The 27,913-nt window shown below is 39.5% G+C and overlaps 1 protein-coding gene across 2 annotated transcripts; it reads left to right on the forward strand.

Annotated features, from left to right (window-relative positions):
* Nucleotides 1-1,029: 1,029 nt before the first annotated feature.
* mdfi (MyoD family inhibitor) lies at nucleotides 1,030-27,913 on the forward strand. 2 transcript variants are annotated; one of them, XM_026168321.2, is made up of 5 exons: nucleotides 1,030-1,494; nucleotides 2,629-2,818; nucleotides 17,516-17,659; nucleotides 26,397-26,750; nucleotides 27,213-27,913. In XM_026168321.2, exons 2-5 carry the CDS (start codon nucleotides 2,668-2,670, stop codon nucleotides 27,464-27,466), a joined length of 903 nt encoding a protein of 300 aa, XP_026024106.1. In that variant the 5' UTR covers nucleotides 1,030-1,494; nucleotides 2,629-2,667; the 3' UTR covers nucleotides 27,467-27,913. The 2 variants fall into 2 exon arrangements, with proteins under 2 accessions (XP_026024106.1, XP_080158042.1); XM_080301916.1 differs by lacking the exon at nucleotides 1,030-1,494 and adding an exon at nucleotides 2,057-2,192.

Consider the following 27,913-nt stretch of genomic DNA (forward strand, 5'->3'; position numbering starts at 1 on the left):
TAAATATAACAGAGGTATCATACATTTATGGTTTAATCTCAAACTGTTTCAGCATCACCATCACTGAAGTCATCTGAGTGTGTTTATATGACTATGAAGTGTAACATTTTGATATGTTGATTCATGCTGACATGCATTTGTTTCATAAAAAAATGTCTCTCTTATTCATTATTTCTACTTAATACTAATGATGATAAACTACTTTCAAAAGAGCCGGTATTTAGAGCCAGTTTTAATAATGGCACTTGTTATCAGTGTAGCAGATTTGAAAAACAAGTGGCTGATGTCAGTGGTATGTACAGTAAGTACAAGGCAGGAATGTGCACCGCAAGATCTCTTGTTATAACTCTTTAGTCCACACTTCACACTGTGAACATGAATCACTGAGTGTCTAACTTGGCCTTAAAAGACTCTGAGAGCGCCGGAATGAATGATGAAAATCCCCAAAGTGACTAGCAGCAGGACATAAACTAGAAACTGTAAAAACTGTTTGTTTCTTGCAAGGAAAAACAAAGGTTTAGTCAGATTGTGTCAAAGCGCTATACATGGACTTGGCATCTTACCAAACACTAGTAATTAAAAAACGCAATAAGTTACTATCACTGCTAAATTATATTTTTGTTTTTAAAACAGCAGCTAATGAATATTTTCCTGCATATACGGGACTTTTATTGACTTTCATTAAGAATACAAAACGACAGAGACTCCACAGCAAACTAGAGAATGTCATAAAGTGGCCTGTTTTATGTTTGATACATTAAAATGTTATAGAGACAATAAAGTAACTGTAAATATACTGTATTGTGTAAGTGTTTTTGAGCATAAATGTTAACTGCATTGCTGCAATTTGGCAAAAACGATTATCTTTACAGACTATTATTAGTGCCAAAACATATTTCTGGGCTCATAATTCCTGATGAAAGCTTGCCTTAGTTAGTCCTGCGTCTGGTTCGGGTTTTGGGGGTAATTATATGACAGTACAGCTCAGCCCAACTACTTTCTAGCCTGGAGGAAGCACAATCACTGCTCACTGTAGTTTCCTGTCCAACAGCAGGAGCAGAAGTCTGAGTCAAGTAGGATATAGAAGGAGTCAGGAGGCGAAACGGGTTGCACGAAGCGGGTACTCAATTTAAGATTGTAAATAAGTTTGGTAAGGTGGTGCAGAAACGCAGTAGAAAGCGAGGAAACCTGCAGCGCAGACAAAGAGATTTCAGCCTTGCAGCGTTAAACCTCCCAACATCTGGTTTGGAGGACGGGGCGAGCAGGAGTGAGAAAGTTTAGAGGCGGAGAGAGAATTATCTCCGCTGGCGAAAATGCTCTGAATTTGGAGTTTAGTTTACCTGCATGAGCCATAGACAGACTTGGTGTTCGTGTGAAGTGACAAGAGTTTGGGGGGGGAGATTGGATTGGAAGAGGGCTTGAAGTCCACCTGGAGCGACCAGAAAATGAATTAGTTCAAAGGCCCAGTTGCAAAGAGTTCCAGCCAGAAAGAAGGTAAGAAGTTTTTTCCTGCGGTGTTATTGTTGTCAAAGTAAGTTGCATTTAGATTTTTCAGCCGCACTAACTCAGGCAGAGAAATTATCCTCACGCTGGAGCGGAGCTTGGTCTGAGCATGCAGAGACTCGTGTCGAGAAAGCGCAGGGCAGATATGCAGTGAAGATAACCAGAGCACGTCCGTCATTAGCTATCACTCATATTTGCGTTCATGTTCAATATTTCAGTCTGAATTTATTATGGAAAATGACACTTTATTATTGTTATAAAAAGCTCGCTACAAGTATACATGTTTCAGCTAGCTCTTGGTGAGCGTGCGCTGCAGTGACTTTTCTCTTTTCCCGAAACTTCTTCAAACTTTGTGGCCATGCCGTTTAAAACACTGAGAAACTCACCCGTGGGGGTGGGTGGTTGATGGTGAAGCTTACCAAACTCTGCTTCTTCGAACTTTTTTTTTCGCTCTAAAACTTGGCAAAGGTGGTCAAAACTTTTTGGGAGGCAGCGAGTGCGGAGCGAGCGAGCTACGGGAGCGCGCAAACAGCTGCCCAGCTGAGTTACTTTGGCAGGAAAAGCGCGTGCCCAAACTGGCACGTGAGGTATACGCTGAACTTCCCGATAATGATTTACAAAACTTGCTCCGATGGTCGAGGGCTCTCAAAAACGCGTCTTTTACTTTAAACAAGGAGCAAGTGTAAGCAGTAAGTGCGGTGTTATTGGTTTCCGAGATTTGTATACATGTAGTATGATAATTTGTATTTGTAAAATAGAAATTATGTCTGTTTTCATGAATAAGTTATTTGACTTATACGACTTTTTTTGTTCTTGACCTATTCCTGTCTCTCTACCTCACGTTGCAGTGTTGAAGTGGCTTACAGTGTTATATATAAATAAATACTTGTTACTGTCAAAGCATACTTTGAAGACGTTATTTAAAGCAGGCTGTTATTAGACGTTTCCTTTGTAAACACGCACTGCTTCCTGTGGTGAGGATCCTGCCAAAAGGCGCTGATGGTGGTTCAGCAGTACCTGTAGTCTGTTAGCTTCTTGCTCATATCAAAAAGAAAACGAGAAATCTTCCACATGACTCATCTCTATGAAATTCTTTTTTTGGGCTATCTCGTCTCCCTGCTTCAGGCTCAGTCACCTCCTCCCTAAAGAGCCAGGCCTACGCCCATGGATGAGGAGAGGAGTGCCGCTGCCATTTCGCGAGAGCCACCTAACGATGGAGACCCCGGTTTGCCAGCTCCACAACCAAGTTTGCAAACAAGCTCAAACGCAGAGAGAGAAAACAGCTGTCCGAGCCCACAGCCCTGCCCTGGTGATGGTAAGAAAGAGGTTGTTGGGGGAAAAAACAAAAGAGAAAAAAAGAAACATAAACATACTCCATGCGTGCCACGAAGGCCCAGTGTTTACAATAACCAATGTTGTCATCTTTGTGGAGGCGGTGTTTGAAAGTAGTGAAAAAGTGAGTTAGTTATTAAAGAGATTAGCCATTTGGTATGAAAACAATGGAGCACGATTATTTGAGAGTGAAGCTTCACCATTTACTTTCATGCATGTGAAGCTTGTTATGTTAGTAGGTCATCCAGAGTGTGTTTGACTGTACAGTAGAACTATTGTAATACAGTTTTCTGAAAACAACATTGGAATGGATTTATTCACCCCAGCGAAAGTGTAATATAGGTTGATGTGAGTTCTCTAAAGTGGAAAAGTCTTGAGTCACTGTGGTGTTTAAAAGTTTGAGACTGAGTAATTAATAATCTCTAATGGTAGACTCAGGAGGGGGCTACACTGTAGGAACTCACACTTTATCCTGGGAAAACCACTGTGTGTTTTTGCTGGATGTTACTGAGATTTATAAGGTCAAAAGCCTTCTTAATGACACAACTGTTGTGTAGTCAGGTAATTGCTGAGACTGGTCCGAGGAGGGGCCGTGCTCTTGGGTGATCTGAGTGGTCAGGACTGATTCAGCGCTATGGAACACTTAAATGGCACAATTAGGCTCCTGGGAATTTGGGAATGAACCTGTGACCCTTTGGCTTTGAGAGATCGGTCATGCTCAGAGGTAACTGACACAGAGGCGGGGAGAGGAAGATGTGGACTCAGCTTCGGGCTGTTTTCATGTGAATGACTCATGCAGAATGAGCCAAAATTACTTCAGTCTCCTCAAGCTTCAATGGGAAAACAACAGCACTGAGTGTACGTAGATCAGAGCGCAGGTTCTATGGGGTAATTAGGGTAGGTGTGGTTAACAGTTAGGGTAGTGTGCAGAGATTTAAGTGCCTTGTGGCCATGGGAACCAGCCACAAAAATGCTTAATAGTTGATGAAAATTTTTTATTTCCTTTTATTTTTTCTGTCTATTTTTTGAAATTCAAGTCCAGACACAACTCTTATCATTACTGTGTTTAACATCAACACACACATCTCCGTTCAATGCTACATTGTGGTTAACCATGACTATAAGTACAGCATCATTTTTAATGATAACTCTTGGAGAGTTTGAGAGTTATTAAATTGAAGGTTTGTGCCCAAACATGTTCTCCCGGCTGTGCTGACTTTACCTCTGTTTGCTCATCAGGAAGCCAGCACAAAGTGTAAATGATCCTTCTTCTGCTAAAGATAAGCTTCTTTTGGCCGTCTGGTCTGTGTGTTTGAGCAGGTTTAAGTTATATAGGTTCAGGCTACTGCTGAGAGCAACAAGGTCATCCTTTTAGCTCTGTTGGACCTTTACCCTTTGCATCAAGAGTGGGGTGCTTTGCAACACCACAACAGAAACATGGGGCGGTTGCACACATGCGCTGTATCCTTGAGCCTTTCTAGACATTACTCAACAGAGTTGCATGCGAGAAAGTAAATGTCTGAAGCGGATGATTGGACATCAAACCGTTTTTAACCTTCCAGCATTCCATTTCAAAGACCGTGGGAATTTACAGTGAGCGAGTAGATGTCCTGTGACCTGTCCGCTGGATGCTCTTTTAAGAAAGCTCCCTTGACTAAACAAAACAGAGAATTTCCAGAAGTAAGACTGTCTCATGCAGTCAATCTTCTATTGTATGTTACATGCAGGAGTAGTCAGTTTTCCAGAGATCGTGTGCAAAATCAGCCATGTATATTTTTAATTTAGGCTTCAAAGAAAGATTTGACCACTGGTCCATAATTAGAATGGGGGTAACAGCTTCTAGGATGGCATCCTCTGTTCCTGTGAGAGGTACTTAACCAGCATAACTGATGATGTGAGTTTTAGTCTCTTTACCTTTTTTCTTTTTTTTTTGCCTGTCCCGTTTGGTTCTTTAGCGTCAGAATTGTTGTCTGAAGGCCAACAAAGATACCCAATGGTATCTTTGTCTCTTTACCTGCTCCTTACTAGCCTAAAAATTGTATTGAATTGACTGCTTTGCATATTTTTCACAGATGCGTCAGTATCAGATGTGTTTTTTGCTGCTTTAGCTAGGTAGGAAGCTAGCTTTGAGAGATGGCATCCCCATTCTCATTGTTGTCTTCTGAGCACCGATTAGCATTGATTCAAAGGTGCTGCGCTGCATTCATTTCTGAACACTTTTACCAAGTTATGCAGATAAGACCCTTCACAGTTAAAAAAAAGCAATAATTAAATTGAGAACAATTGATGCTTTGCCACAATATTTAGCACTCCTGTCTTCCAATATTAAAACAGTCTGATTATCTGAAGGTGAATGAAGCTCTCTCAGTCATCACTTGTCCATAAACTTGCGTTATGTGCGTGTTAAAATACATGTTCTTCTTGTTGTTGTGAGTAAGGCTCTCTCTCAGGCATGAAGATGCAGTGAAGGAGCCTTTTCTTACCACATCTGAGGCTTTCTAACCACTAGGAGTTCTTGCACTCTATTTTTTCTTCCTTTCTTCTGTAATCTTTACCCGATTCTCTGCCATTGTTTTCTTGGTTCTTTCTCTTTGTTCCCTGCCTGCATGAAGGATGAACTGCAGCCTTTTTTATAGTGAAACTACAATTTTAACAAATGTTATTTGAGATTTCAAATAGCTATCAGCGTCTTAAGATGCTGGAATTTACAGTTTAAGATGACTTCCATTGTTTTTCCAGGATTGATGGAAACAATGGAAAGCAATTTCAATTAGCTGTAGTTAGTTAATGTTTGACGTTATGACCAAGCAAAATGAAAATCTTGGCATTTATTTGGCTGCATTGATCTCTGTGGGACAGAGTTTAAGCTCACTCAAGATTGGTGAATGGGTATAAGAGAAAAACAACTTGTGTGGTTTTTTTTATGTTGAAAAGCAAAATAAGAAAACACCAGTGTTATTGTGTCATTCGCATATAAACAGCAGAATATCATAGTTCTAACCTTATTCTACTCTGGCAGTTGCTTTGCATTATGACCTTCAGGCTTTCAAAGTGTGAGGTACTTCTTGTGTCAGCCTGTGAGTTGTCATAGAGTTTGCTGTCATCATCTGGGTATAGAACTACAGTGCTTAGTCCAATGCAACAATAAATTTGAATACCTTTAAAAAAGCCACGTGAGGCTATATTACCGCAAACAGATTAGATTTTTACTAAAATGATTTACTCTTTCTTTTTCTGTATTTTATTTTTTTAGTTAACATGATTGATAAAATTCTAATTTAACTGAATGTTTACTATGGATCAACATCCAGCAAGTGGCTACCTTTGCATAAAGATAGGAACAAGAGTGTAACAGCTTGCCTGACTCTGTCCAGACATGACAAACGTGCAGTCCCAGCAATTTGCAAATGAACTGAAGACTGAAGTATTAAATCGTGCCTGTTGTTGACTGTTGCTACACGTAATAACAAGCAACTGCTTCATTTATTAATTTATTTCTTGGGGGGTGGGGTGCTTGCAGATACAATTTTTGTCAACATCTGCACATCAAAAAAGCTTGATGAAAGCAAGCAAGTGTCCACCTTCTTCATCCTATGCCTCTTCAGCCTATGTGATCAGCCTGGTGCTCTCTTCTGTAAAATGCACCTTCTGTGTCACAGTCTAACCTGTTTCTACCTATTATTTCATCTCTCTGTCTCATACACTAACTCATTCTCTTTGCCCGCGTGTGTAGATGCTATTTTCCTGCTTGTCCTTTTTTAGTCCTTGAGGTTTGTTGAGGCTTGTGTCTAATTTGGTTTCTCACAGAGATTGAAATAAACTCAGAGCAGTTTGAGGCATTTTTATGGCGTTTTTGACCAACGAAAATGAGCGTGCTTTATTTTACTTTACTACCTCACAAACATTTGAGAATGGCTCATTGCTGCTGCTCTGGTGGCCTGCGCTCTTTCTGTTTCTCACACTAATGATTTACTATAGCACTTTCTTTAAATCGTAATCAATCCTGTTGTACAGATAATGTCATCGTGGTATGAGATCACAAATTACAAATTTGAACAAGGGGCTTTTTATTGTGTATGTGTATGTGTATATATATATGTATATGTATGTATATATGTATGTATGTATGTAGCACGATCTGATATTGTCGTGTTGGTGTTGTTCCCAGATCATCATACTAAATGTTGTTCCAGGAGCAACATTGCAAGTGACCAATCAGAATGTTGTGACGTCATACTTTTGCGACTTCGGGAAAAACCGCCGTAAAACAAAAAACTGTACTTAAGCTGCGAGAAACCGCCTCTGTCCGCCGATCAACGGACCCTGACCCTAACCCTTTAATAAATGGTAAGCAGAATTGATATTGTCCTTGCAACATTGGAATTTCATAAATGCACGAATGGCTTGGCGTGCAAAAGAATAATGTCACAAGAATGTGATTGGTCAGTTGCAATGTTGAACCTGGAACAACATTTTCATGATGATGTGGGAACAACACCAACAACACGACGATATCAGATCATCCATATATATATATATATATATATATATATATATATATATATATATATATATATATATATATATATATGTGTGTGTGTGTGTGTGTGTGTGTGTGTGTGTGTGTGTGTGTGTGTGTGTGTGTTATGATGCTTGTTTTGTAAGTAATGGTATTATTTATAGTTAAATAGATATTAAAGCAGTTTATGCTTGAAGTCAGGTCACTACCACACAATGAGCATACAGTGTCCTCAGTTATCATTATTCCTCTCTCAGGTTTTTTCACATTTCTCTATTTGCCTCCATCATGAACTCTGTGCTGAAGGACGACTCACTTGTTAAAATGCATCTGGAGGAGAGATGAGTTGTCAGACGACTGATAATCAAGGGAACACAGGTATATTCTTTGTGCGTTATTACCCATTTTCCAAGAAACAGTCATGGGTAAAAACACATGACCCCTGCTTACTAGGGGTGCAACGATACACAAAATTCACGGTTCGGTTCGATACTTTGGTGTCACGGTTCAATATTTTTTCAATACAAAAAAAATGTTCATGCCTTTTTAATTTGTCATTTATTAAAATTATAAATATATATTTTAACTCAAAAGTACAGTTTTTAAATTTAACCCTAACCCTTGTGCGTGTTTTTTATTTTGACAGCGAATGCGCACCTGCGGACCACTTATGTGCAGCCCTGGTTATTTAGCTCATCATATCGCAGCCACAGAAATTCTTTTGTCCATGAAAACATAAAGCTGCACTTTCTTTTTGCCTTATAGTCTGATTTGTCATAACTTCTCCGTTTTGTGGTAAGCTTTTCTTTGGCTGTCACTTCTTCACCCTGACCTCTCTTATTTGGCTCAGCAGAACTAAAATATATATCTGTCTGTGAAGGTTCTCAGTCATCCAGGTCATCGTAGTCAAATATAAATCCTGCTGCTTTTACACACTCACTCACATAAGCTCAGCGATTCTCTGCGCGATCAACCTCTCACATGTTTAAGCTGCGGGAGATTTCACTTGTCATGTTTGCATAGTAAGCTAACAATTAATAAGACGATGTCAGAGGAATTGGTGCACAAATTATCATCACTCACAGATCAGTGCTGTCGCTCTCTATACACAGTTTGCGCGATTGCAAAGTGAAAGCAAAAAAACAAGAGCAAATTCAAACGCGATTTCAATATGTCACATATTGACAGTGGCTCACCGATGCCAATGACATAATTACCCAGCTACATTTCCGAAAGAATGCAAAAGCATTGACATATATTTTTCCTACAATAGCCCGATGGGCAGGGCAGAGATAGATTTTGGTAGCCCGACTGAAAAAATTGCTAGCCCCGGGACGTCGGGCTAGCGATATTGCGAGCCCTGTATCTGATTGAGGAATCACTCATCTTTGGAAAAGAGAGTTTATTACAGAGAAATGTCTCTTTCCAAAATAAAAGCTATACTATCCGCTTCTTCTGGGCTATATTCTCAGCAGCATATTAAACATATAAGGAGAATCATGTGCTAACAGCTGTCTAAATGACTCGGCTAAAGTTAGTAGCATGCTTGCTTGTTTTTTTTCTGCTTCCACTTGTCTTTGCACTAGGATGATGTCAGCGTAAATGTGCAGTCATATTCGTTGTGTTCCCACTAGTGCTTTCAGGTTAATCTCGTTGAAATGACCTTAACGCCACTACACGGCAAATCTCCGTTAACGAGCTACCGCCGATCGCCCGTGCATGGGGCTAGACGGCCAACACGTTAACGAGCTAACTGCGCTAACACACTAGTTCCCACCCATGTAATTGAGCATTGCATGGCACATCCAACATACTGTTTTACTTTAGTGCATGACTCGCTTACCTTCAGGGTCATACGTCACATGAAAACCAAAATAATTCCAAACGCCAGATCTGAATGAGGGTGGGGGAGGTCCATGTTGTAAGGAGAGCTTAACTTCTGTCTCACTAGCTTGCCCTGCGCTCTTCCTTCTGACGATGCTGTCTGTGTTGAGCGCTCAGTGAATCTGCGTTCGACTACTCCGCCTAGGCTGCACTGTCGACCCTAGGCGGAGTAGTCGAACGCAGATTCACTGAGCGCTCAACACAGACAGCATCGTCAGAAGGAAAGTTGATAAAATAAATTACAAAATTTGTATTGTTCGATACATATGCGTACCGAACCGAAAGCACTGTATCGAACGGTTCAATATCGATACGAATATCGTTGCACCCCTACTGCTTACATGTGACAAAAAAAAGATCTACAGAAATGTTCTTTCTATCTTTATTTAAGGCAATTGGCTTTGTAACTTTCTTACTTTCTCTGTTTGTTTGTGTGTTAGTTTAAAAAAAAAAAATCAAATCGTATTGTAGTAAGCTGTCACATTGCACAGTGGTGTGAACTAAAAGTAGGCTTGAATTTTAAAAGTTCTCATGAAGACTGTTATGCTTATATGGCATCTGGGATCATAAAATGTCGAAGTAGTTGGGCTGTAACAAAGCAATTTCTAATGCAGCTGTGCCAGACGTCATATTTAATGACATCACTTTGAAATGACAGCTCCAAAGCAGGGATTTTGTTGGATTTTATAAAATGCCTGTTGTCTCAACTCCCCTCTCCTCGTGTTTCTCCCCCTCCCCTTCCACTTGGATCTCTACTAAGATGATACAAATTTTTGCCAATTCAAATTTTTTCCTACGAACTTTTACATGTCAACACATACAAACAAAAATAGAATTTTCGTCAATGCAAAATATTTTTTTCATAATAAAAAAAGAAATGATCAAAGTTTGCAATTTTCCCCAAATTGTGGTAAGTTACAGCTGCAGTAAGTCTCACTTGGAACTGCTGAAGTAGAAATAATTAACTGAAAATTAGCTGCTGTACACCAATCTTTACCTGATTTATTTAACAAAACAAATCTCAGTTACTCCCATCATTTTCCAGTGTGTTCATAAGTTTGGTCAATGTCTGATTAAGATTTTTGTTTCAAACATTTCCACGATGGTCCCCCAACAGTCCCCAACATTTTTGTCTTCACTTACAGCAAAGAGTTTCCACGCTAACAACATGTTAGCGTATGCCTGTGAGTGTCTGTGCGACTGTTGGCTCATGCTGCCGCATCTGACTTGACCGGTAACCTACTCATAATCTGACGTGAAGCTGACAGGGTGGTCACCATTCAAGGCTCATAACGCTCAAAATCGTCCAGTTTCGATATCTGGCTGATCAATCAGTACCTCTGTAATAAATACAGTTACAGTAAATACATGAAAGCAATAAGAGGAAAGTGTTACTGTACACTATTATAAAGACCTAAAAACTAAAAAAAAATCTAAATAAAAACCGTTTTAAACAATGTTTTTCTAATGTCAAATCTTAGTGAATTTTGGATACATTACTCTGTTCATGATACTAAGACTGAAGCACAGTGTCCTTGTTTTACATCAGGTGTGTTTACATTCTAATACAAATAGAGTTCTGTTAGCTGCTTTGCTAACAGACACAGCCGTGTAGCATCTGTTAGCAAAGAGCCAGTATTTTCCCACGAACCAGAAGAATCCCACAGACAGAGTGGCACAATTAAATTCTCCTTAAGCCTGTTCAGCAGCAGACATTTTTTGTCTTTAATGAGCTTACACTGCTCCATTCTCTCACAGCAAGCATAATCTCTGATTTTCGACTTATTCTGTGAGTGTATGCTTATGTCAGTGTCAGTTTCTTGGTGTGGGATTTTCCAATTGGCTAGAATTGCAGTTTAAACATTGCTTCTTCTTCCCTTTTAATTTGTGTGTGTGTGTGTGTGTGTGTGTGTGTGTGTGTGTGTGTGCGTGTGTGTGTGTGTGTGTGTGTGTGTGTGTGTGTGTGTGTGTGTGTGTGTGTGTACGTGTGCATTTACTGAGGGAGAGTGATTAAGACTACAACAATTCACCTATACTGTAGATCTGTGTTCTTGTCTTTATATTTCACTCCATCTTGGTCAGCACCCCACTGATAGTGTGTGTGTTTTCAATCAGTTCGAATCATTACTGCTGCTCAGATAACTGCTCGGCTGCTCTTCGGCATGTCTTCTTCTATGCTAGTTTCTCTGCTAGTGGGCCTGAATGAAGTGTTTTAAAATGCTGTATGAACACAGGAACACAACTGCAACATTTATTTGTGTCAATATTGTCACAAAATATTAAGAAGGAAGTCGTTTACAAATGTATTTTTTTGTTTTATGAACACAAATTCAAATATTTCAAAACATCCAAATAATATTTCTATAAAAGAAGGAAAATTTGTGCAAAAAATAGTGAAAAAAGTCACATGGTGGGGATATTTTGACTTTATTAAACAGCTTTAGTTTTTAGAGTTTTAGCTGTCATCACACAGTGAAGGTTTTGCTTTATTTCAGCACACGTTTGTTTCTTTCGTTCTGTCAGTAAATGTACAAAAGTTTAAATAAAGCTTTCACAGAAAGTTTTTGCATCTATTTAACACTTCAATATTTCATGCTGCACACTCATCCTAAACTTGACTCTTTTTATTTATTTTCTGAGTTGCACTCACAGTACTTTACTATGACAAAACATTTTGAATATTTAATTCATGTACTAAAACTAAGAGACTAACTTATACCATTCACACAATTTTAAGACCCTTGACCTATACTTATTGCACCTTTGGTAACTATTACAGCCTTGAGTCTTCTTTGGCATTATCCTTTAAGCTTGCTGCTACTTCTTTCTTTTCAAGGCTCCTTAATGTTTAGATAGGGAAAGCTTGCCCACACCCTTTTTTAGGTCTCTTCTTAGATACTCCACTGTGGCCAGGTTAGGACACTCTAGGCCTTTTGCAGAATCACTCATATGTTTTGTAGTAGCATGCCTCAGGTCTTTGTCTTGTTGAAAAGTAGCTTTTGCCTCAGTCTGATACAAAATAAGATAACCTTCATTGCATTGTAGAGAGTTGTTACATAAGGTATGAAAGATTTCCTGTATCTGCCCCTGTGGGAATGGAGCTGCTAGAGAAATAGCTCCAATCCTGGAGTCATGACCACACTCGAAAAGGTTTTCAACTCAGGATTTTTTCTCTATCTATATTAACCTCCCAGTTCCTGATACTGCAATCACCACATTTTACTGTGCAGATGGTATTAATGAAGTGATGCCAAGTATCTGTTTTGTGGCATGGTTTAATTTATGTCTCATCAGACCAGAGTTCTTGGTCTAAATGTGGTTAAAATGTCAAACTCCCAGCATGCTGTCATGTGCCTGCTAGTGAGTAACCGCTTCTGTCAGGCCTTTGCTGTTGGAGTACTGCGCCGTGTTCTTCTCTAAGGTTCTGCCAACTCCAGAAAAAGACCACAGTGTTTGTTTGAGCCTGCCTGACCAAGGCTGCCCATCCCCAGTAACTCACTTTGGCCAGATTATAGAAGACTGTTAAACTCATCCTGTTGGTGGTTCTCATTTTTTAACCTCATGGCTTGGTTTTCACTCTGACACACCATCAACAGTGAGCCCTAATACCCATAGCTGTGTGTGTGTGTAGATTATTTTAATTAAGCACTGGATTCAAGTCAAGTTGTAGAAGCATCTCAAAGACAATTGATTATGGTAGGATACACCAGGTGTTTATCAACGATTTTGGTCTTTTGCTGAAAATGAATTAACAAAACATTTCAAATTTGTTCTTGTTTTGTCTTTGTGGGTTTACATGGATGAATAAATGAATGTAATCCATTTTAAAAAGGCGTCTGGAATATAGCATAACATGGAAACCTTGAAAGTGTCTGAAAACATTCCAGGCACACTGTCTTTGCCACAGGGCCTAAGAGACCTCCTTTTGCATACACATTAGACATTTGCGTTTTTAAAGATGTCATAGTGGAGCTGTAGAAACAGTGTAGAGATAGTTTGAAAGGAAGCAGGTAAACTCAGCTCAGCCCTCTGTTCTCTATAAACCAACACACTCCATCCCCAGGAGGAACAGCAGGAAATGCTTCCCTTCAGGTAATTCAGGATATGTCACATCATTTTCACGTTCATGTAAATAGTGTCTGTGTGTGTTGTGTTTATGCTAATCATTACCCTATGGGATCCATATGTTTTTGGTTTAATGGTTAACTGTTTGTTTACAAGGAGACTAAAATTGCTCTGAATCGCCCCTTCAGGGCCACCGACACGTGTACATATACCAAACTACAAACCCACATGAACTTGCAAATACAGAAATATACACAGGTATATAGTCAAGCTTTCACAAACAAATACCCACAAGTGTAAACACATAGTCGTATCTCCTCACCGGCTCTTGATTGGTCTGGTCTGATTTTAATTAGAGGCTCATCTTTCATGGTCCTCAGAACTGGCTCTGAGGTCGAGCGGTTATGTGTTTTGATCCTTATGCCAACGCAAAATTGGTTGATGGCCTGCTTGGATGGCACTGAGGGTTTGTGGGAATGTGTTTCGATCCAACAATCGTGGGTTCGAACATCTACAAAGGGAACGCTTTGACTAGCTAAGTCAAAAGTCCCATACACTTTTAACCCTTGCTACCCCACAGTCAAAAAACAAAGACAAACTGTAGTGAAGGATTCAAGAGTACATAAGATCATATGATCAAACGGCTTGGGGTGCTCCCTTTTTCTGACGTGCCCTGCTTCAGAGTTCAAACCCGATATTGTTTTAAAGTCGATCATTAACAATAACAATTGGAATTTCTTTTGATAAAAGTTTGAACGATAGCATCAGCAAACTCTTTATTTATTTTTCAAAAAATTATATTTATTAACCATAGTTTCATATTCACACTGTTTGTATGTGTCCCATCTGCAACTCACGAATGGAGCCTATCCCACTTTTATTGTTTTTTTTGTTTTTGTTTTTAAGCCATCATGGGGTTTTTCCAACAGTGTCTGCGGTATTCTGTAGACTTCTGCTGCAAAGTTGTTTTAGTTTTAGCAAATTCTGTATTTCAATTGGATTCTTACTGGGGACTCAAATAAGACTGACTTTTAGTTTTCAGAAGGGTTTTTTTCTGTGCTTTGTGTGACTGTGGTAATTGGCCCCAAAAGCAGTTTCCAAAGAATGAGGAAAAACGAGAAACACAATGACTTGAACTGATAAATGCCCTTTTTAAAAAATAAACTATAATACTGATCTCAATATTTTTAAAAACTTGCCAGCTGTCTAAAGTTATCAGACTCAGTTGTTGCCTACCAGCATATGGTGTCTTATTATTTTTTTACAATCCATTCTCAAACATTTTATCAAATTGATACCAGTTGTGTAGAACAATAGATGATTATATGTTACTTGCAATTTTGAGTGATAGCGTTATCATTGATTATAGGAATATGAAACACAATGTTCAATGACTTTATGATTAGCCTCCTGAAGTTACACATACTGTTTTTTTTTTATTTGCTTCTAATTTACTATTTACTGAGTTTCAGCACTGAGTGTTATTTAAGGAATTTGATAAATATATAAAGGTGGGTTATTGCATGCATAGTACATAGACATGTACTGCTTGCCAGTGATACATGTCGACTACAACACACAGTTACCTCTAAATCAGACATTTGGTGTCAGGACAGCTGTTCTAACTAGTGGTTTTCATATCTGAGCAGACTGATTGAGTCTAATGGACAAAATATGGGTCTTGGAAAAATCGCTTCCACATGGCAGAGATAAAAGTATGTGTGATGAGAGTGAGTGTGAGATGCAGGAAGGTATTATTGGAGTGTACGGTAAGTGTTTTAAGTGTGTTTGTATGGGTGTGAGTTTTGTGTACCGCTATCAAATAGAAGAGAAAAGCAGGAAGTATTTCCCGTCTCCTCAGCTCCTGTTCACATGGTCTCCCACACAAAAATACCCACACATACAAAACGCCCTTGAGAGACACAGATATATACATATGCACAGGTATACAAACACACGCAAACCTTTGCAAGAAAATCACGCAAGGCTTAAAACACTAGGCCTTTTCATCAAGGTTAGCTCAAGTAACATATTTTCATGCTCCATGCTAAAGAGCCCAATGGCCTCAGGGCAAAGCGTCTAAAAACTACATAGGAATGGCGCGAGGAACACAACAAAGAGCCCAAATACTGACGTTCCCCAGACCCATCAACATCCACGGGTTGCAGAACAGGCCGCTGAGGCCACAACCCACAGGACCCAAAGGATCTGCTGCCAATGTCCTGAAAGTGCCAGACACCACAGGACATTTCATGGTTTTAAAGTTGTGGCTGATCAATAGGTTTGTCATTGCAACATTTCCAAAAGACTAATCACCAACAGATCAATGTAAAAAATAAATAAATAAATAAATTCTAACATAAAATAAATCATAATACTTTTGACGGCCTCTTTTTCGTCGTGTATATTATATGGACTTAGTTTTATTTTTGTCAGATGTGACAGACATAGCAGTGCTCATAGTGATCAAGCTATATAGATGTCTGTAGTTAATATTACAATTTATATATTTCAAAGTTTAGTAGCTTTAAACGTGGAATTAGAATGATTATTGCAGAAAGATTTTCTTTTCTATAAAATTTTTAAAACCTATTTAAGAAAAATAACAGTCTGATATTTTATCTGACCGACAATGCAGAACCCCAAAAACTGTGTTAACAGTAATAAATAATAGGACAAAAGACAAATTAGTGTGTGTGAAAACCAAAAGACAATTGACCTTAAGATTGGCATTAAAATGCAATTATTGCGCAACTCTACAACATTTTTTCAAATGAATAAACATATTTATTCAAGTTGTGAAATCCCATCATGTTGTTTTCATATGTTTAGGTGGAACAGCTAACAGTATCGTAGCCTAGACCTAATTTTAATCATGCATGTTACTAGAAATGACATCTTAAGAAATGCAAATGTCATTGCTTCTCAGTTTAGTAATTACATTTACTGTCATGTGCATTGATTTGTATTTTGATTTTTTTTCATTTAGCTAAATCACCCAATGATTTGCTTGCTGCTGTTTATGACTTCACCTTGATAACTATATCTTTTCTCCTTCTCGTCCTACTGCACAGCTATCAGTAAATTGCAGCATATATTGGAAAAACCTATCTCACGACCATCTATGTATACTCTAAAAAATTACACAGCTCTTGCAAAAAATTATTTTTTGTTTGTTTGGGTTGTCTTTCTTGTTTTGTATAATTACTCAGTTTGCTTAAAGCCTGTGGCTTGCTTATTTATTTGAATATTACATTTATACGGTCTTTACTGGACAGACTGTATAAAAGTTCAGCCATAAAAATGAGAATGGATCCATAGAATTATGCCAGAAATGCACAGGAATGTATCTGCGTCAAAAGGGAATGTGAACCCGAGAAGCTGGGGACAGGAAAGAGAGAACAGATAGAGGAGTGAGGGAGAGTGGATAGAGTAAATAAACAGAGCCGGGAAGTGTTGAGTCCATGCACAGGACGTGGTTTGGTTTGTATGTGTGTACGTGTATGTGTGTGTTTATCAAGCCCAGCTGGCTCCCATTTGCCCAGGAATGAGTCTTCACCTCTCAGAGGCCTGCCTCACTTTGAAGGCCTCTGTGTTTTGTGTGTGTATGGTGTGCATATGAGTGCATGTGTGTGTTTGTATAATAACAGCTTCATTAGAGGACTGCATGGTACCTTTGAACATATAAAACACCCAGACATGTATTTACTGCATATATATTGTGTGCATGCACTCTTATGTGTTCAACAGACACTGGCTTGCAAAAAGAGACATGCACACACATATAGACCCACAAAGATTTCAGGTTTCACAAGCATACACATGGACCCCTAAACAGTCACAAGGGTTTGGATTTAACTACTTCCAGATGCAAGTTTAGGACAGAGAGAGCACACACCAACACATAGACAAAATCTTTTGCTTTGTTGAAGTCAGCAGAGCTACTCTGTTAAAATTAATTAGGTGCTGGTGGATGGGAAATGACAACAGAGTAGGCAAGTTTACCACAAGTGGGGAAACAGCTTGCTGGTTATTTTTGATAATAGGAAACAAAACTGGGAATCTGTTCAAGCATAAACATTAATACATTCATAAAAGTCCACCCAGCTACTCAGCACATAACATACAGTAAATCTAAAACACTGAGATCTGTTTTTAGACGTTTTCTTTAACTTGTTCGTGTGTGTGTCTGTGTACCTGTGTGTTTTGCAGATGTGGCCCACACCTACACTGAGCCCCTCATATTGAGGTTAAATGGCACCCCGGAACGGTTGCAAGGCGATGATGGCGACAACTGCAGCTCCGGCACCAGCCATCCAGATTTGGCGCTTACAGCACCTTACAAGAGTATCACATGTGAGTAAAGCACCCTCACAAACACACATGCATACACATTCACACATCGGGACACACTCGCACACTTGAGAGACCAGTGAGACTTTTTTTCCATTACTGATCACTGGTTTGATGAGTCACATTGTCCTGACCTTTAACAAACACATTTGCACACCCTCAAGAAATAGGTCAGGTAATCATACACGCAGACAGAAATATCTACATCCACATCTGTCAGCTAAGTAGGTTAGCTTTCTGATTTTTTTTCCCAATACAACCAAGAGTGCACCCAAGTCTGAACACTCAAAATGAAACACCTTTTACTCTTTTCTTTCACTTTCCTACATTTTAATCCTTCCCCAGGTTTGTTAGAATATCACCGTAATAAAAATAGTCGCATGACAGCAACTTTTCTTAAGTTAGTTTTTCTTCTTCTTCTTTTTTTAGGTTTTTATTATTATTAATATTCAACTTTGAGTTAGTCAAAACAAGAGGAGTCAAATCACATAGATTTCATGTAATTCTGTAATCACCTGCTCTGTAGCCCCAGCTGTCACCATCTTTGGGTTTTTTTTTAAAGGCCTAAAAAGCAAGGAGGGAATTTGACTGATACACATGGTCAAATCCACATGTTTAGTAGCATCTTGTGAATCGTAATGTAGCTACACTGCATTACGAACAAGCCCTGCATCTGGTTTGCTCAAATGGGGATTATAATAAACAAAATGAAAATCATGTTTTTTACAGATGATGTTAAACACAATAAACGTTTCAAGAAAGTGTTTACAGAGGTCATAAATCAAGTTAGCAGCAAACTAATTTTCTCAAAGACATCTATGCAGTGAGACTTCTTCTTCCAAACAGAAGAGACTCCCGCTACTGGCCATTAGAAAGAGGGCAAGTACATCTGCATTAGCCCAAGTTTTTGGTAGCAGAAGCTGACTTAATCTTTCATATTCCCTCTATAGGGACAGCTTATTTATTGCCTCTCCCCACTAAACTCATCCATGATGCACAGAGCAGGCCCATGGCATAGAGATCATTATATAGTGAAGGTGGATATTGGAAATTACACTGTTCTAGCAGCAATTCAAATACATTGTAAAAGCACATATATTACTATAGTACACAACAAGCTAAATATATATACACAAAATTAAAAGGTAATGCGACGGAGTATGCTTTGTTACCACCTCAGTGTCATACAAATTTCTTTTTTTTCCCCCAACTTAATGCACCTCTTCACTTTTCACTTACATTCTAAGCTGGTGGATTGATTTAAATTTCTTTTTCTTTATTTTTTTATTTGTCTTGTCGCAATAGTCTGCACTAATAGCTTAAAATTGCTTGCAATGATTGTTGTGGTGTGTGTGCATGATACACACAATGATAGGGAATGATCAGATAATGTCATGCTACTTGCTATGCTGGTTTGAGAGAGACAACAAATGCAACATGGCATGCAAAGACTCTTCTTTAACAACTATCCTGATCTCGCCCAAGCCATCAAAACGATCCTGCAATGACTCATCTCTTTTGTTGTATTTTGAGGAAACATAACCAGTCTCACTGTGCTACAGGTCGCATATCTTCATGAATCACACTTAAGTTTTGAAATGAGTCACCTGAGCCTGTCTGAGTTAAGCGTACTTGGATGAGATTAAAAGAAGCCAGTGTTTCGGCTTCTTTGGATTTATAACTTGGTCAACAAAAACACATTTAAGAGTAGGTGCAACTGCATGCAAAGTTAATGAAATGTGGCAATTAGAGACAAATTCACATATGGCATTCTTCCACCATTTATCCATTTGCTTGCTCGAGCTGTCATCCTCATCATCTTTAGTTTAGGCTTGTGGGACAAGATTTAAGTTGGAGGGTACATAAAATTTAAAAATAAACAAAATAAATATTCTCATATTCCTATATCAGTTCTCATCCAGGAAAATAGATTTAACAACACAACATACTGTTTGGGATTATGGTAGATTTGAATCGTTTTAAAAAAAAGTCAGTGTGATTTATTTGTCTGTTTTATTATTGCTGCAATGCAAATCCAGATTTCAGTTTTAATGTCTTTGTTGGTGCTGTTTAATTCGACCCGTGAAACAGGTCTACTGATGCCAGTAACATTTTTCACTGCTGTAAAATAAAATACCTATTTGGCAATAGCACTGAAGAAAGAAAATTGCAAGAGGAGAGGTTATTGTGTTTGCTTTATTTACGCCCTTCAAGTCTAAACTACTTCCTAACCTCTCCAGCTGTCCAGTCATCACATTCTACACTGGGTGTATGCACAGCCCTCAGTATCAATTTGCTCATTTGCTGGTGACTAGTAGCACAACACCTAACAATTCTCTATACAAAGTCACACAGTTAGCACCAAAACCCATTTTCCTCCCTCCTATTACTAGTCTAGTGATTTTCTGTCTGCACAAAGGAGCTGCTTTTACTTTCCATGCTGTGCAGTAGCTCAAACTCTCTGTGTCAAAGCCAAAGATTGCACAATTTTGCTGTCATTACCAAATGGCATTTATTTTTATTGCCTTTACTCTGTTTTGAAATTACAACATTCTCGGCTTAACTTCTAAACTATTTCTAATATGTTATATGTTATTAGGTCAAATTTCACAGTAAAAACACTCCCAAATGTACCTAAAAAGCATGAGTCTCAATTTGTCTAAAGAAAAGAATGGTGATGAGTGAAAGTGTGATGAATGAAAGGAGGAATTCGGGGGTGAGAAGGTGGGGGTTGAGCATAGTCAGAAAACTCTGAGCGCATTTCCTGGAATCCAGGGCCAATATCTGTGACAAACACGAACACACAATGCTGTCTCATCCTACTTTTCTAACTATATAAAGAGTATTTCAGATTTCAGGCAGGAAACCTATAAGTAGGTTAACAGAGTTTGTTTTGAACTGAGTAGGTGTGTGAATGTCTGCTGTCTTGGACTATTTTTTGCCTCTACCTGTCCTGTCTGCTGTGTGCGTCTATTTTCAGACCTGAACTGGAAGCCCTAGAAGTTTGTCTGCCTTTCCCTGTCTCTTTCCTTCTGCTTTATTTGCCAGTAAAAACCGTGAAACCCACCAGCTCCATTTGCTGCACAGAGTGAGTTATGTAACTATAGTGGGCTTAAACAAAATCTGCTTCCATGGACTCGTCCTCATTGCCTTCATCCATAGCTTTCTCCATTTAAAACTTACACAATCACACAATGACCACAAAGGAAACAATACTAGTTTCTAAACTTTATCCCTCACTCAGGTGAATACTGACAGCTTATGTCTGCTTGTCTGCATAATTATACGTCTGAGGGCCTCTATCAGTATGAATGCAGTTTAAATATGGTCTGCAAACAGTCAATCAATCATCTGTGTATCTGGCTTCATAATGAGCATGTAGACCTCATAAAGTAGCTGTGACTCAGGTCTGTGGTGAGATCATGGCTGTGTGACATCTGCGTATATGTCTGCGTGTGCATCAGAGTGTTTGGGAGCGACGGCGTGAAGAAACAGAAGCATAAACAGAAAAATCCACAGCTCGTATGTTCTGTCTCCCGGTGATGACATCACAGTTTCATTATGTGTCTGGCCCTGGGCAAGCCGGCTGAGAACAAAGTGCCAAGAGATCTGCAGACATATCTGAGTGTGTTATGGTTTAAGTGGAACAGACACACACACACACACCTTCCCAAGCTCCCTCAGACACACACTTCAGTCACTGATGTCATGAAACACCACTGTCTTTGACGTCATGGTCACAGCAGGACACACGTGTTCACAGCTGTTCCTGCTTACACTCACTGGTACTGGAAACAATAAAACGCGTAGCCTAATCAGCGACACAACTGAAGAAATATTTCTCATACTTCCATTTCCTTATCTTTATTATTTTGCAGCATCTTCACTGTATGAGATGAATGTATATGAGAAAAAAGGCGACCCAGAGCAGAGCTGTTTGTTATTATCTTGTCATCAAAGGGGAGGAGTGTGCAACGTGTTGTTGTCGGGAAATCTAACGTTGCTTTTAATTAAAGACCAGTCACTGGGCTCAAACTGTTTTCCCTCTCTGTGTTCGTGACTAGATTCTCTTTCACCTTACCCTTTCTTTGCCATCTCTTTTTAGTCATTTGTAAATATGCACATAGCATGGTGACAAGGTGAAGGATGGCGATTCAGTTATGAGATGTCACAGGGGTCATGTGTCAACAAAGTGTTTGGCTGGTAACTCAGGTCAAGTAATTAATGCTGTTGTGTATTATATTATACTTGCATGTTGACTGGCTTTGGTTTCAAATTCAGACCTAGCCTCCTTCTTGAATTTGTGATTTGCACACTGTGTTGTCTGTTGAAAAACACACAAATGAGGCAAATGTTGCATTTGTTTCCAAATGTCATATTTCATCTTTCAGTGCAAAAATGCAATATAGAAGTGTACTTGGCAAGTTGCAAGTCAGACTTTGTTGTTGTTTTTTGTAGTATAGAAAAGCTTCTGCAAATATGTGCAGACACAAAGTCAACTTGTAATCATTTAGCTTTGTGAGAGATTGTTTTGATCTTGCGCTGGCTTTCCTAAATACTTAGAGGTGTAGAGCGTTTTAATTAGTTGCCACAGTGTGCGTTTTGTGAAAATTGCACCCCATAATTCAGCAGCTTGTACAACCACCTCCAACAACAATAACTTGAAGTAATTACTTTCTGTGTGACTACCAGTGTCTCACATTGTTGTGGAGGAATTTTGAAACACTCTTTACAACGAGATTTCCGGGCATTCATTTATGCACAGCTCTCTTGGGTTTAAGTCTGGACTTTGACTAGGCAATTGCAACACCTTGATTCTTTTCTTTTTCAGCCATTTTGCTGTAGTTTTGTTGATGTGCTTGGGATCATTGTCCTGCTACATGACCCGATTTAAGCCAAGCTTTAGCTTTCTGAAATTTGACCTCACATTTGACTCTACATTATTTTGATAAACAGACGATTTTATGGTCAACTCATTGAGTCAAAATGTCCAGATCCTGTGGCTGCAGAACAGCCCAAATCATAACCCCTCCACCACCGTGCTTGACGGGTGATGTGAGGTGATTACACTGATATGCTGTGTTTGGTTTTCACCAAATGTGGTGCTGTGCATTATGGCCAAACATTTTCACTTTGGTTTTTCTCTGCCCTTGAATCTTCTTTTACCCTGACAACCTTTTAATACAAACCAAACTTGTTCAGTCTTCTTCTAATTGCACTGTCACTGACTTCAACAGCTGCCAAAACTTTCAGAGAGGCGCTCACTTTTTGCAGATGATCACTTAGCACACGGTTGCTACTTACACTCTTAATCTCTTCATATATTCCTAATAGTAAGAGTGTACTTAGTTTTTTACATGATTTCATAGAATGCTTTGTTTTTCAAATGCTTGTAAGAAGCTAAGTTAAGCAAACCAGACTCCTCCATTTGATAGCTTAGCTAGCACTTACAGTAAGAAGTAATTGGTTGCTTGCAAAAATATATTTTCAGAATTGTTTTTTCAACACTGGTTTTAACATAACTGCAAGAAATCTTTAAATCTGTCTCTTGCAGAAATTTGGTTTTTGTGATGCTGTGTTCAAATCTAATTTTATGAATAGTAGCAACAACACTATAAGAAATCCATCAAAGTTTTCAGGCTTATCCACAGTAATTTAAACAACCATACTTATAGTAACAGCGACAACGCCTCAGAATGGTTTGTACAGTATATTCCAGTTATGGGTGAATTTAGTGACAATATTTTAAAACTGCATGGATACAAGGATAAAATGATAAGTTTCAAGATTCTTAAGAACAAATATTTTGTTATTTAAAATGACAGCAGTTTGAACCTTGTGGCCAAAACTGAGTCACACTTTTATCCTGCACACACCTCATGTTGAGTCACCAGTCTTGTGCCTCTGACTGAACTCTGCTCTCACATTACTTTTCACCATAGTGAGTGGGTGCAACTAAACAAGCCTCATTAACACTGTAATGCTGGTTACAGCTCTGTATAGCAGCCAAAAATGTGGGGAAGTCTCATTGAAAACTGTTTTAAATAGCACTTTACAACACTCGCTTATCATTTTCCAATTCTCATAGTTTTAGTACTTCGCACTTATTGGCCAGCTTTTTAAAAACAATCAAACTATGAAGGAAAAAAAACTCAGAGGGAATATGGGAGCTGGGGGACATTACATGCACTTCGTTTTCAAATGCACAGACACAGATGATGAGAAACTGATTTGTTTCCATGTATGTTATGCAGTACAGATCATTCTGGATTTTCATAATTAAATGCATACATATAGATGTTTACTGGGGAAAAACCTGAAGCAATCCAAATTTACTGTTTTCATTTAGAATATAAAGTTTAACGTTCACAGTTATCAGAAAATACTCTGACATCTAGATTACTCTGCTAAGCTTGTTGGCTTAATAGTGCACAAAAGCTTGCATATAGATTTAGGAGTCAGGAGGCTCATCCTGCATGCATCTTTTCTTCACGTGCTCTTAAGGCTGTATTCGGGTTAAGTATTTAGTTTGATTAGAAATGTTATAGTTTTACAGGACACAGTGGGACAGAGCAGCTAGAACAGAGACAGACAGAATTCACAGTCGCTGTGTTTATGTAGCTGAGAACCGCCAGGACAGGAGGAAGAGGTGGAGGGTGTGTAAATGGCAGCGTGCTGCTGCATTCATCCGAGGGTGACTCATACTCGGCACCGATAGACCTGCGCATGCACATTTCATACTAGAGGTTGCAGGACCCCCAGTGGCCAACGCAGCTGTGTACGTGCCATACATGCACACACTGTGGTTTCCCAGTCTCATCATGTTAATCCCGCAATCATTTGGCTCTTTATTTGCTGTTATTTTTAACCAGCTCCCAGCTCCCTCTAAAGCTGAATCATTGTGTTTATGTGTCACACCCATGCATCCTCCTGGTCCAAAAATGTACAAGCAGTGACCTATTTTATTTTCACTTCATCTTTCTAACTAACTTTCTTGATCACAGACAAAGAGACCTTGTTTTTTTTCTGTGTGTGTTCATGAGTGTGTGTTCACACGTGTTCTTGTATGCATATATGTGTGTATGAGCCTAACCTCAAGCTCTGTTTGGAGACAGTCCTCACTCCACGTCCCTCTCTCTGCCAAATCCACCTATGTACTTTGTTCGCACAGGCACACTCACGCACCACAAACTCACAGGACATATGATTTTCTCAGAAACTAAAGAGGAAAGTGAAAAACTGTGCACAGTACCGCTACAGTTTGACTAACCCCCTTCTTCGCTTTCCAACATAAATTCTGCTAGGGTCAGAGTGTTACAATAGAGTATTGTGCAAAAAGGCTAAAAGTGAGTGACAATACGCAGAGAGTGTAAGGGAGAAGGGGTGAACACAGAGGGCAGTACGAATTTCTCACACAAAAGGGAAAAGAAGAAAAAAAAGAGAATAACATGGAAGACTTTTGACATACTTTAGAGAAGAAAGTATGGCTTCCTCATACTGGCCCTGCACATGCGATCATGTCAACAGACTTGTGCACGTACATATTCACATACTCTGGGCCTGCAGTCTGCCAAACATCTGGAGCAAAGTTATAAAAACGCTGAATGACAGAATCTTTAATAACACAGATTGGTTTTGTGACCACAGCCACCAGCCAATCATAACATGCCTAGTTGGGTTATCTGTCTCTGAGTGCTTATCGAACACACAGTTTCCATGTTCCAGACATGTCTCATAGTTACAGATCACTCTGTGTGTGTGTGTGTGTGTGTGTGTGTGTGTGTGTGTGTGTGTGTGTGTGTGTGTGTGTGTGTGTGTGTGTGTGTGTGTGTGTTAGACTTTTCTTTGGTCTTTTACGCCACATTCATTCTTACCACACCTTTTCACTGCACATGGTTTTAGGTAAGGAAGAACTGTAGAGCTATATCTATAGAATCGTATTAAATACTAACATGATTTATTCTTTTTTTAAACAGGCTTCCATAATTTCATTTTCAGAGTATGTGTGCTTGCTTTGGCAGTGAAACTGAGCTTTTCTGCCCCTCTACTTTCTAGCTGAATTGTTAATACTCCATAACACTTGGTGGTAAAATATACAAATTACTGAGCAAAATTTAACACTTGTGAATAATGCTTGAGCGTTTTAGGTACGGTTTATCTTGGAACAAAAGTATGTTTGCAGAAAATATCACATGGAGGTGTTTCTACCTAGAGACAAACTCCTCTCTTTGTCTGTCAAACTCTTCATTCTTTCTTTCTAGTTGTGAAAGAGTCTAGACAAGTAAGTTCAGGGTTCAGCTCAGTAAATACATAGTGCTTCCCATGAGCAGTTTCCTTTAGGGTGGACTCTGTAATTGGACTCAATTTCCCGAAACCTCCCTCTCGATGACACCGCATCTGCCCGGACATTAAGACAAGTCTCAGAGCTTCACACAGAACAGGTTCATTACACACAAAAGACTCCTCACAACCAACAGATAATATAAATAGTTCCATCCCGTTTGTATAAATGCTGTAAAATTTTATGGATTTTTTTCTGAAGTTTTTAGATTTGATCCTTGTTAGGTGAAGTATGAAATGAAGATCAATGTTTCTTTGTCCAGCCAAATGATTGAGCACATAAAATCATAAGTACAGCAACACTGATCTTTACTGAACTGCACTGATTTGAAATGATATTCATTTAAAATAAAGTTTATGTGAGCCTGCTGTTAATGGATATACTTTTGTTAATCCCTAGCTCAACCGGCAGCCAGATCCACGCCCATCCACCACACCCAGCCATGTCGGTCACAGCCCAGCAGCCAGATACGCAGTGAAGCCAAGAACCACGCACACACACGCTCCCCTCACACGCACTGTCCGAATCACACGCACACACCTCACACGCATGTACTCCAGTCCAACGGGGTCAGGAATCCTAAGCTGGGCTCCCTACCGAGAGGCGGCTCATCCACCTCCTCATCTTCTTCAGCGGGACCCAAACACACCAAGAAATTGCGGTCCAACCCTTCCATCAACTCACAGAGCAGCAAGAGAAGCAAGAGCAGCTCCAAGAGCAACAGCTCCCAGATTCCCACAGAGGCACAGGACGGTGAGATACCGATGCTGACACAAAGACTGGAGCAGGAGGAGAGGGAGGGAGTGATAGCAAAGTTCACTTTTGCTTTGTTTTTTCCCCCAATTGGCCGTTCATAATAGAAGAGCAGACTTGTGTTTTCCCCTAGCATATTTTCCCTGTGGCAATACATTTTAACTAAAAAAGTCATCAAAAAAGGTAATTGATTGAGTTCAGTACTTCTCACCTATTATAATCTGTAATGTAAATTGCATGTATAAATGTTAACCTGCTGTATATGGCAGCTGAAAATGGATTAATCAAAATCGAAAGGAGAACAAACTTCAGGCTGGAAAATGTCAGAATTTGTTAACCTTGTCACTCTAATAACTCCCAATCGGCAGTCCTCCATTAAGATCCAGGTTTATCTCACATCACTTCGGTTTTTGAAGTTGGCTTAGCTGACGAAACTCTTTCTGTGTGTCTCTTTCCCTCTAGACTGCTGTGTTCACTGTATTTTGGCGTGTCTCTTTTGTGAGTTTCTAACCCTGTGCAACATTATGCTGGACTGTGCCACATGCGGCTCCTGTGTGGGAGAGGACTCGTGTTTCTGCTGCTGCTGCATCACCGAGGAATGTGGCGACTGTGACCTGCCCTGTGATATGGACTGTGGGATCATTGACGCCTGCTGTGAGTCTGCAGACTGCCTGGAGATCTGCATGGAGTGCTGCAGCCTTTGCTTCTCTTCCTGAGGCCCTTAGCCAACGCAACATATCTGCTATGCATTTTTACAAAGCCCAGGAGCAAGTTCGAGCAGCGTCTTGTCAGATATAAGAAGTGCTACACCCAGTCGCTGTTCCCTGGACATTGCGGTTCATACTGTATTGGCTGGTCTTGTAGGCTCCGCAAAATGTCCAATGTTTCCTACAGGCGAAAGATTGTGACCTAATGCTGAAATCGGTCACCGGTGATTTATTCTTTCCTTTACTGATCACGCAATGACACAGTAAACTTCACTTCGTTGTCTTTGCTGTTGGGTCATTGCTACACAGCTGGGTGAATGGTGTGGACTGAATTGTAGTTGTGGTCTATGAGCGTATGCCAGGCTATGCAGACTCTGGACCCTCATGGAACAAGCCATTATTACAATGGAGCCCCTTGTGCCGTCTGAATGACTGGAGTTCTCCAAGCATGAAAAA

This window comes from Astatotilapia calliptera, chromosome 5, assembly GCF_964374335.1.
Source record: "Astatotilapia calliptera chromosome 5, fAstCal68.1, whole genome shotgun sequence".
NCBI classification, from domain to species: Eukaryota; Metazoa; Chordata; class Actinopteri; order Cichliformes; family Cichlidae; genus Astatotilapia; species Astatotilapia calliptera.

Bases quoted from the DNA above. Each gene is read 5' to 3' on its own strand.
- mdfi (XM_026168321.2), top strand. From the start codon at position 2,668: ATGGATGAGGAGAGGAGTGCCGCTGCCATTTCGCGAGAGCCACCTAAC. The intron at 17,660-26,396 runs GTGAGTAAAGCA...GTTAATCCCTAG, and splicing joins ACCTTACAAGAGTATCACAT to CTCAACCGGCAGCCAGATCC. The intron at 26,751-27,212 runs GTGAGATACCGA...CTTTCCCTCTAG, and splicing joins TCCCACAGAGGCACAGGACG to ACTGCTGTGTTCACTGTATT.